Source organism: Puccinia triticina, chromosome 7A (assembly GCF_026914185.1).
Source record: "Puccinia triticina chromosome 7A, complete sequence".
Lineage (NCBI taxonomy): Eukaryota > Fungi > Basidiomycota > Pucciniomycetes > Pucciniales > Pucciniaceae > Puccinia > Puccinia triticina.
This window is the reverse complement of record NC_070564.1, coordinates 6,836,185-6,846,441: the sequence shown is the minus strand read 5'-3', so window position 1 is coordinate 6,846,441 and position 10,257 is coordinate 6,836,185. Positions and strand designations below refer to the sequence as shown.

At 48.9% G+C, this 10,257-nt stretch overlaps 1 protein-coding gene across 1 annotated transcript; it reads right to left on the bottom strand.

Annotated features, from left to right (window-relative positions):
• Positions 1-2,642: 2,642 nt before the first annotated feature.
• PtA15_7A764 (uncharacterized protein) lies at positions 2,643-6,148 on the bottom strand (the record flags this gene model as incomplete). Its single annotated transcript, XM_053171405.1, has 6 exons — positions 2,643-2,663; positions 3,295-3,370; positions 3,536-4,250; positions 4,437-5,320; positions 5,403-5,745; positions 6,055-6,148. 6 exons carry the CDS (start codon positions 6,146-6,148, stop codon positions 2,643-2,645), a joined length of 2,133 nt encoding a protein of 710 aa, XP_053022590.1.
• Positions 6,149-10,257: the final 4,109 nt, after the last annotated feature.

Here is a 10,257-nt window from a genome sequence, read left to right as displayed (position 1 = left end):
GAGATATTTCAGATATTTATGTCTCAAAAAATTTCTACACCTTAAAAGTTTCTCTCAAGATTGCCCAACTAAAGTTATTTTCAAGGATGATATGTTATTTGAGGTACTGGAGGAATCTGAAATGATAAACTCAATGAGCATAGATGAGCTCAATGAAAATAGAGACAAGGTTGATAAATATTTCCAAATCAAAGCAGAGGTTCACAAACTGTTAAATGTATTCCAGGGAAATCCAAAAATTAAGTATTATTACCATCATGATGAACAACAAAGGAGGGCTCATGATGTTCTTGAATTTATTGATGAAAACTATGAAGAAGGTATTCTGGAACTTCCAAGGGGCGGAATTTTCAAAGATCAGCTCAATTCAATGACATCACACTTTGTGCTCCTGGATGATCTAAACAATATTTTGCACTACCTGACTCACACAATGTATCGAGATGTCAAACACTGGGTTCCTACTCATTTCACTCAAGCGTTCAGGGATGAATATATAAAGAATAATGACTGGGAATGGAAAGGTTTACAGTCAAAGGCCTGGGCTGAACATGATGAGAGCAAGGTTAGAAAGTTTTGTGAAGAAATTCAAATGGTTCACTATTACTATATCGTGATTCTTTCCAAAAATAAGGAGCTGTTATCTACTTGGGAGAGCAACCAAACCAATATGAATGGTGCAGTTGAGGTAATCAAGGGTGAAATTGGCCGTAAGATTTCACATCTGAAGAAACAAATCAATGTATTCCTTCAAAAACATCCTGGTTTCAAGATCTCTTGGTCATCTTGTCCATACACAGGAAAATTAAATTTCAACATTTACCGCAAATATTGAAAGCACTATTTTTGCATGTGCTTGCTATTTTCTACACACCTTTTTTCAAAAGAAAACTTTGTCAAGATTTGCAGAATACTTTATAACTTCAGTCTGATGGAAGCCAAATTTTCAATCAGCTCAATGTAGAGCATGGTGATATGCATGAATCCCCATGCTCTCTTTTCCAGTTCTACTCATCATTATATAGCAAAGCTGATCACTAGATACTCTACAGATTTTTGATCACCTTTTCAGTTTTTTTTTCTTCATTATTTATAGCTTTGATGATCTAGAAATACACTAGAGATGGCACTTGGCACCCGCCGGTGGGTACCTGTCACACTTCAGCACATAATTCTATGCGCCTGCAGGTGCCCATGGCGGGTGCCAGGGGTTCCATTTCAGTAAAAATACATGCAGGGAGCTGCATGCGCGCAATGGGTACCTGCAAGTGCATAGAATCATGTGCTGAAGTGTGGCGGGTACCCACCGGCGGGTGCCAAGTGTCATCTCTAAAATACGCCCTTACAATCCTTGAGTGCTTTCCTCCTCAACTCTTCTTCCTGCTTTTGGATTATGTCAGAATTCTGGCTTCATCTTCTGCTCAGATTTCTGGCCAAGTGGCCCCTGTTTCCTGTCCAACCAAGTGGTCCAATCCTGTCCTGTCCTGTTGTCACCTGTTCAGTTACCTGTTCAGTTACCTGTTCAGTTACCTGTTCAGTACCCTTTACCTGTTCAGTACCCTGTTTCTGTCCCCTGTTTCCTGTCCCTGTTCCTGTACCCTGTTCCTGTCTCCTCTTCCTGTCCCCTGTTCCTGTCCCCTGTCACCTGTCCTGATTTGTATGGCTGAGTGGCCATGACTTATCTCCTGTTCCCTGTCACCTGTCCTGTCCCCTGTTATTGCTTTTAGGCCCCCCTTTGGATCTTGCTGGGGGGCTCTCTAGTTGTTTGGTTAAAGTCCGCTCCGCGGACATGAAATAAAAATCATCAAGTCAGAGCTTCTTCCATTCTTGCCACCCTTGGCAGCTCCTTGGTCCTATCCTTAGTCTCTTCAGGACAGCCCCCCTTTTTGCCTTCTTTTCTCCGAGCTAAATCTTAACAGATCAGTAGGCTTGGTTCCCACCGGGGTTAAGTTGGAACAAAGCCTGAAACCACATTGGTGTGGGCTTAAGCTTGGGTAAGTGTGTAGCATGCATATGACACGGGCTAGGTAAGCTTCCACCAAAATATACTTCCAGAATATGGGGAGTAAGATATACATGATGTAATTCTTACTCCCAGTATTGTCAAGTTCTGCTTGGGGGAACATTCCAGTCCAATCTATTTGTGTCTCATGTGGAGTTGAGGAGCAGGTGAAGTATGGAACACCCCTCCAAGCCCAACCCGCAAATAACCGAAGTCCAGCTGAGATCTGTGAGATTCTTGAAAGGCACACAGCAGAAAACTGCCACACTCGGGCTGTTGGAAGGGAAATGATGAGCACCATTTTCACTTCCTTGACCCTTCCCAAAACCATCACACCCCTATGGGAACACCCAAAAATTAATGAGAATGTGTTGGATTGAGTGTTTTGCATAGAAGCCTTTACTGCATCCAAAATTGACATCATGTGTCAAGAGTCCAGTTGATCGATGCTTTTCAACAGTCGGCCTTCTTGATGGATTCATGAAGACAATAAAAAGGCCAGGCCGCAGGCCCAGGTCAGAATGAATGAGGAATTACCTGGAATCATCAATGGCAATTCTCATGATCATACAAACAGAGTCACAGGCCAAGCTTAGCATCTCCAAATCAGAGGCTTGCATCCCCAAGGGAGGCTGGCATGTCAAGTTTCAACGGGCCTGGCCTGACAAGGACGAGATTTTCACACCATTTAGCTGTTTTTTTTCCCACCTTGATGTCATATTCTCAACCTCAGCAAGTTCCCAACTTGCACAAGATCCCTGGCTACTGTTGAATTGCTGGTGATCAGGGATTGATAGATGCACTTCACTGTGATTTTTCTGCTCGACCGAACCAGAACACCTCCGCCAGAAACCCCCGCTTCTTCCCTCTCCTTGATGAGGAGATGTATCCCACACCTCGCTGGCCCGAGCGACGCTCCTTGGCCCACACGTACATGTACATCTACATGTTACACAGACAACAACAGACAACAAGCGCACCCCAAACCCAACAAAAACAGAGCCCAAAAACAGAACACCCGGACACACGAACACCCCATAAGAAAAAAAGGCGCGGAAAAGACTGTCCCTCCCACAGAAAGCACCAAAGTAGAAGAAGAAGAAAGAAGCAGAGTAGAGGAGAGCCGAGGGAAGAAGGAGGGGCGTTTAGAAGTGGGGTGTTGGGGGGCCGGTGGAGGAGGATAAGGAGGAGGAGAGCTGGTGTTGTTGAAGCAGATGTTGCTGCTGATGTTGCTCCCGCTGCTGCTGCTGCTGTTGTTGTTGTTGCTGCTGATGGTGGTGGAGATTGAACACCTGATGGCTGGGGGAGTCTTTGGAAAGGTTCGACGAGGAGCGGGAGCGGTAATGGGAGAGCTTGAGGGGCTCGATGCTGAGGTTGAGCTGCTGGTGGTGGTGGTGCGGCTGCTGTGCTTGTTGATGTTGTTGGAGATGGTGGTGGTGTTGTTGCTGCTGCTGCTGGTGGGGGTGGTGGAGGTGGTGGGGGTGGTGGTGGAGGGAGCGGAGGGGCTGGGTGGAGGCGGCGGGCGCGATGCGCTGGATGGAGGATGCGAGCTTGGAGGCGGGATGGGCGTCGTGCTGGGAGCTGCCGTCGAGCTCGTCGGCCTTGGTGGTGGGCGCGGTGCTGGAGGCCGGGAGGGTGTGGCCGCGCGAGGAGTGGCCAGCGGTGGCGGGGGCGGTAGTGGGAGGGGGTAAGAGGACGGAGAGGGCGGAGCCGTTGGAGGAGGCCGAGCCGGTCTTGAAGGTCCCCCCGTACTGGGCCCGGCTGCGCTGGCCGGACTCTTTGAAGTCTGGCTGCGAGTAGTGGTAGGGATGGACGCGGTCGGAGAGGTACTCGAGCGGCTGCTCGTCGTCGTCCAGGCTTTCGCGCCCAGCCGACTGGCTCCAGAACGTGGCGGTCGTCGTGGGGGGCGTGGTAGCGCGCGGGGGAGAGCCGTTCGGATAGGCGGGCGAGGAGTCCGGCGTGCCTTCCTCCATCAGGTTCCGGGGCACAGAGGGGGGGAGATGGATGGCCCGGTTCCGCTGGACCCTCTCCGGCCGCCTCATCGAGTGGGTGGGCACCGCGGGCTGCTGGACGAAGTTCTCGTCGTTATTCGCCCGGCTCATCCGCCGGATCGCTGAGCCGTTCCTTCCGAGCTGACGCCTGATACTCCGGCGAGCAAAGTCGCGGTTCTTGTTCCATCCTTTGATATGTTGTGCGTCGCCCTCATCGTCCAAGAGGTTCACCAACGGTCGGTCGTCATCATATTCTTCTGGATGGAGTTTGAGATTGGAGGTGATGGTTGTTGTTGAGGCGGATGTGCTTTGACGGGGGGTTTGTTGTTGTGGGGGAGAGGAGCGGGAGTGAGAGTGAGAGTGAGAGTGAGAGGAGGAGGAGGATTGGCTGCGGTCTCGAGCGTGAGGATTTCGATCTCTTAGGAGAAGGTCGCGATTGCTACCTGGACTGGCTGCTGCGTTATTCGGGTTGGCGCTGGCCGTTCGCGGAGGGATATTTCGGATGGTGTTGTTGGATGATAGTTTGAGGAGCAGGTCTGGGTTGGCCTTTTTCAGCCGGATCAGCTTGCTGAACTCGGCCATCATCGACTGCCTGGCATCATCGGTTTGGACTGAGCAGAGTAGTCCGACCATCTGGAGGCGTTTGAGATGCATGTGTTCGGAGGAGTGGGGGCCGATGGCTAGGGCTGGGAGGGAGGATGGTGGGCAGGCGGTTGGGTCGTAGAGGATGGCGAAGAGTTTGTAGAGGCGTGGGTGGATGGGTGCGATGAGGTGTTCACGGAAGGCGATGAGTGCGAGTCTGCGGATATCGATGCCTTGGATGACGTCCTGATGGTCTGTGCGAGGGTTGGGCGAGCCGGTTGAGCGGTTCTTGGGTGGTTGGGAGGTGGGGGGATGGGCTCGGTTGGATTGGCGGAAGAGGAGTGAGCTGGAGGTGGAGCTGAAGAGGCTTGCATTGGTGGTAGCTTGTTGGAGGAGGTGCTGCTGCTGGAGCCGTTCCTGGAGGACTTTGTTGTTTTTGCTTTCGATCATATTCAGCAGGTTTTCGTCGGACATGAGGGGCAGGAAGATGGCCTCGAGATAGGGTAGGACGCCGGTGAAGAAGAAGTGCCAGACTTCGAAGACTCGGACGAGGAGGCGTTCGTCGGAGAGTTGGTCTGGCTGCAGTTTGTTGTTGAGGATCATGACGCCGTTTGCGAGGAGTTGGGTGATGTCCGCATGCAGTTTGATGATTGATTTCGAGGGCGAGTCTGCGATTGTCTTGTGGATATGCTGCGAGACAAAGTCGTTGAGGTCCTCGATGAATCCTTTGTGTCCTTCACCGTTACTGTGTGTTTCAATCAGTTTGGTTTTTTTTTTTTTTTTTTTTTTTTTGTTGTTGTTGTGCCGCTGAATGAAGTGAAGCTTACAAGAGTGGGATGACTCGCAGGATGACCTGGCTCCAGACGTCGCCCGGTTTGAGGATGAGTCCGCTGAGGTTGTGGCCGGTTGTTTCGGCTGGGGTGGCGTTGGGGTCCGGTTTTGGGAGCGAGAGCAGGCTCTGGTTGTTGCTGATGGATGCCAGGGTGGATGAGGAGGTGATGTGGCGGATGACGGGCTTGTTGGTGGCTGAGAAGTTCATGGCTGGATGGCTGCTGCTGGTTGGGTTGGGATGGGCGAGGCTGGCGGCGGAGTTGACGAGGAAGCCGATGGAGGACAGCCCGATGCCGGTGAGCGAGGAGATGCTGGAGTCCTTCTTGTGCTGCCTGGGCTCTGGCGGGGGTGAGGATGGTTCGTGGTCGGTTGTCTGGCTGGGTGCGGTTGCGGTTGGGCTGTGGCTGGGTGTGCCTGCGGTGTTGGTGGTGGTGATCCGCTTGAGGAAGTCTGGTCGGCTGAACGTAAAGAGGTTCGTCGTCGTCGTCGTTGTTGTTGGCGTTGCTGCTGTTGTTGTTGTTGCTGTTGTTGTTGTTGTTGTTGTTGTTGCTGTCGCCGCCGTCGTCGTCGCCGTCGCCGCCGTCGTCCTGTTGTGCTGCTGCTGCTGGCTCCGCTTGGCTGCTGCTGAGTGGGGGATGTAGTGGGTGCTGTCTGCTGTCCGGTGTTTCCTGGTGGTGGCCGTGCTTCTGCTCTGCGTGTCCGCCGGTGCCTGGGCCTGGCTGGGTTCTCTGGCCGCCGCCATCGTGCTCGTCGTTCGTGGCTGTACAGTTCCTGGGACTGGCGGCTGTATTTTGCTGGTGCACCGCCCGGGCAGTTCAACCCCCGGACATACATAGACTGACAGGAGGACATCAGCCAGGAGACTCGCTACATATAACATTCTCCCAGTGGAATGGCTCCCAACATCCAGATAACTATTTTAATCATGTACATTACTGGATATGTTCATGATTGGCACATATCCATCACAGAAGAAAAAAAAAAAAAAAAAAAAAAAACAAGAACCACCCGTGTTCCTGGCTCAAAAGATACAACATTCAGTGATGACTGGCTTGACCAAGCCACCACATATTTTTGCAGGGCATCCAGCAGATCGTCTCATGGGCACCATCTACTGCAGGAGCTGAGAGAAAATATGTATTTTGGTGTATGGGTGTCCATACTTGCTGCAAGATATGCCACTTCGTTCGTCTGTAGAGGTTTTGGATTGGCTGATTAAATTACACAGGGGATGTTGTACAGGTAGAAATGATTAGTATAATAAACCATGAAGAAATGAAAATGAGCATTTGGTAATAGCTACAAGAGCTATCAAGGAATGTACTGCTGATAATGTGTAATGAAGCTATGTAAAATCTTCAGTTCTATGTAGCTATGTTACTAATGAATGATGTATGTAATCATGCTAAGGATGTGTATGAAGAAAATAACTGCCAAAACTGTGAATACCAATAACTACTGATCCATTTGGAAATCCTATGTAGAATAAGTGGATGACTAGGGGTAAAATGGGTTGTAGAATCTGAAAACAAGATAATCATGGGAGATTTTGGAAGGGTTCATGTGACATGAAAGTGATGGTAAGGACATGAACAGGGTTACCACACCAGTCTGCCAGCCAATCCAAACTCTGTGGTCTGCAATCCACATAGCATCCAATCTGTGCTTTCTGTGAGTGTGCCTCTCCAGAAGCTTTTCTTGTCCTGCTTTCCTGAAATCATCTTCAGTGCTCATGTTGCTGAATGCAATCTGCACTCAGCCAATTGTGCATTGCCGCCCACCCTATTTCCAAGTGGACATTCTACCATGCTTGTCAATATAAATCACCACACCACACTGCAAGAAAAACTCTAGAGACTGCTTGCAGTTGAGAATAGATGCAAGAGCTCAAGGCAAGCTGTGCCTCATGCAAGAATCAAGCACTGGCTGATTCTGGCTGATTACATCCAAATTACATAATTCATGCAAGAGTGAGTCTAAGCTCCAAAAAAACTGAGTACAGGCTCCAAAATACTGAGTTGATACCTGTGCAAATTCCCCTTTCATGTGCACATACCCCTTTCATGTGCACATATCCCTTTTTATGCATTCACCCCTTCCAAAATGTTACCCCTTTATGTGCGCATACCCCTTTCATGTGCGTGTATCCCTTTCATGTGCATGTATCCCTTTCACAATGGGTACATACCCCTTCCATCATGCGTTCATGAACCTTTCATTTTTACATGTCCCTTTTGAGTTTTTTACATCCCTTTCAATACCCCTTCCATCATTCAGGTTTACATACCCCTTTGATGTTTACATATCCCTTTCATGTGCAAATACCCCTTACTGCACATACTCCTTTCATACATACAAACCCCTTTCATGCATACATACCCCTTTCATCATGTGTAAATATCCCTTTTATGTGTTAACAGAACTTTTCACATTCCCCTTTCATGCTTACATATTCATTTCTTATGTACATATCCCTTTCATGTGTACAACTACACACCCTTTTTATGTTATTCTGGCTGGATTCAATGGCACATGGAGTGTGTAATAAAATAAAATAACAGGGTGCTCAGGGGGATGCTCATTTTCAAGGTTGAACATTTGCCTCAGCCTACTGCATGATCACTACAGAATGTTCAGCATTGGGATGCTGAACAAGGTAGACACTCAAGGTGCACCAGCACAGAATTTGGATGCTTGACTCCAGCTTGAGCTGAGGCTTGATTCAAGCTTGCTGCATCTCAACTGCAAGCAGTTTCTAGAGTTTTTCTTGCAGTGCCGGCCATTGAGAGGGTTGAGTCCTCTCAATGACCAGTACAGAACGGGCATCAAGAGGGTTGTGTACTCTTGATGACCGGCCTGTACCAGCCATTGAGAGGGTTGAGTCTTCTTGATGACTGGTACAGACCGCACATTGAGAGGGTTGTGTACTCTTGATGACCGGCCTGTACCCACCATTGATAGGGTTGAGTCCTCTTGATACCCGGTCTGTACTAGTCATCAAGAGGTCTGTGTCCTCTCAATGACCAGTTGTTACTGGCCATCAAGAGGATTGTGTACTCTTGATGACCGGGTTAATTAAATGGGGGATGAGGGCCTCATCCCCCATTTAATTAACCCAATGAGCCCAAGTTGCTGGAATACCTGGGGTTGTAAATCTGGCAGGTATTCCGGGATCTCAAGCATGCGTAAAAGCTTCTAAAGCTAAATCTACAATGCAATTCAGATCTGGATTTACAAGTGCCAGATCCAACTTTAAACAGGCTTGTAAACTGAAGGGAAGTCCTTCAATTTTAGCAAGTGAGAACTGGAGAAGTGAGGTGGAATCAGAGGATAAACTCTTGCCAAAAAAGAGGTTTTGATTTATTGCAATGCATCCTTCCCAGGACCATTAAAGTATGATTGGCCATAGTCATCACCAAGGGATGAGCAACACAACACTGATCCTCCATGACCATTACCTCTTAAATCTCTCCAGCTGAAAGGTCACAAGGCTGATTGCTGGGATGAATACAGCCTAAACAGTTCTCCTTTTGGAACATCCTCATGGCTATTGGACTAAAAAAAACACATATATCCAGTGGGTTATTTGATGTTTTTGACACCACATTTTTCAATGAAGAAGCTCAGGCCACAGATTTCAAGTCATAACATTGGCTACAGTGGTGGAAAACAACTTCCCAAGAATGATTACAAAATAAAAAAAGTGGAGGACTTCCTGTCAATCTGGAAAGTCAGATCTGAGCCACCAGATATCAAATTTTGCAGGGAAATCTGGGTCCCCAAAGATCCCCGAAGTGATCCAGAGTTCCAGATTCCAGATTTCCCTGCGAAATCTGGAATTCCAGATCTGTTCAAAAGTGACAGGAAAATAAAAAAATGAATCTCAAACCTTGAGTATATTCCGTGACATGTACATGTAGTCTATGTAAACGTGAGTCTGCGCTGCAGAGCCCGTGCTACGGCTCATAACATTATCCCCCCTTTAATGCCCAAGCCGCTCCCTTTCCTGGTTGATTAATGAAAAATAAAAACATTCCTCCACTTTTGGCTCTGCATTCTGTCCCTGGGAAGCATTAAAAAACCCAGTGGGAAAAAGCTTGCCCTCTCACTTTCTTCTCTGCGTCCTCCAATGCCTGGCCGCTGCCTTCGGAAATTTTGAGTTGAACTCCGCTGGTCTTCAGGTTTGCCTCCGGTTCCCACAAATTCTCCGCCGGTCCAAATCTGCGCCAGCTGACAAGGTATTGAGTTTTCTGCCCTCTCCGTTGGCTGTCCAGTATGACGTCAACCTCCCACTCATCTCTGCCGTTGACGGTTACCGGTTCTGGGGTCCGCCGCTGTTGGTGGGTAATTTCATTGGGCTTGTGTTTGCGGAGTACTGACACGTGGAAAACTGGGTGGACTCCCTGCATGGAGAGCAGAAGGGTCAGTTTGTAAGCAGAGTTTGAGATTCTGCTAGCTATTGGAAATGGTCCAAGCCAGTGATGTTCCAATTTAGGGCTGGGGCGGGTTGTCGAGATATTGTGTCCATCTAGCCAAACCTTGTCTCCACTGTTCCATTCCAGTCTCCGCTGTCAAACTGGATTTTCATGGCCTTTTGCGCCGCCTCCAGACAGTGCTTAAGCTCTTCCTGTACCTCAGCAAGCTGGCGGAGTCACTCTGCCACTGCTGGTACACACTGCTCTGCCAATGGAACTCCGCTGAACAATGGGTTGAATCCGTAATTTGCCTTGAATGGGGACACCCCTATTGACATGTGGCTGTTGTTGTTGTATGCAAACTTCGCCATTGCCAGGGGGGAGCCCAATTGTCCTGTTGGTAGCTCACAAAGTGGCAGAGGTATTGCTCCACCGC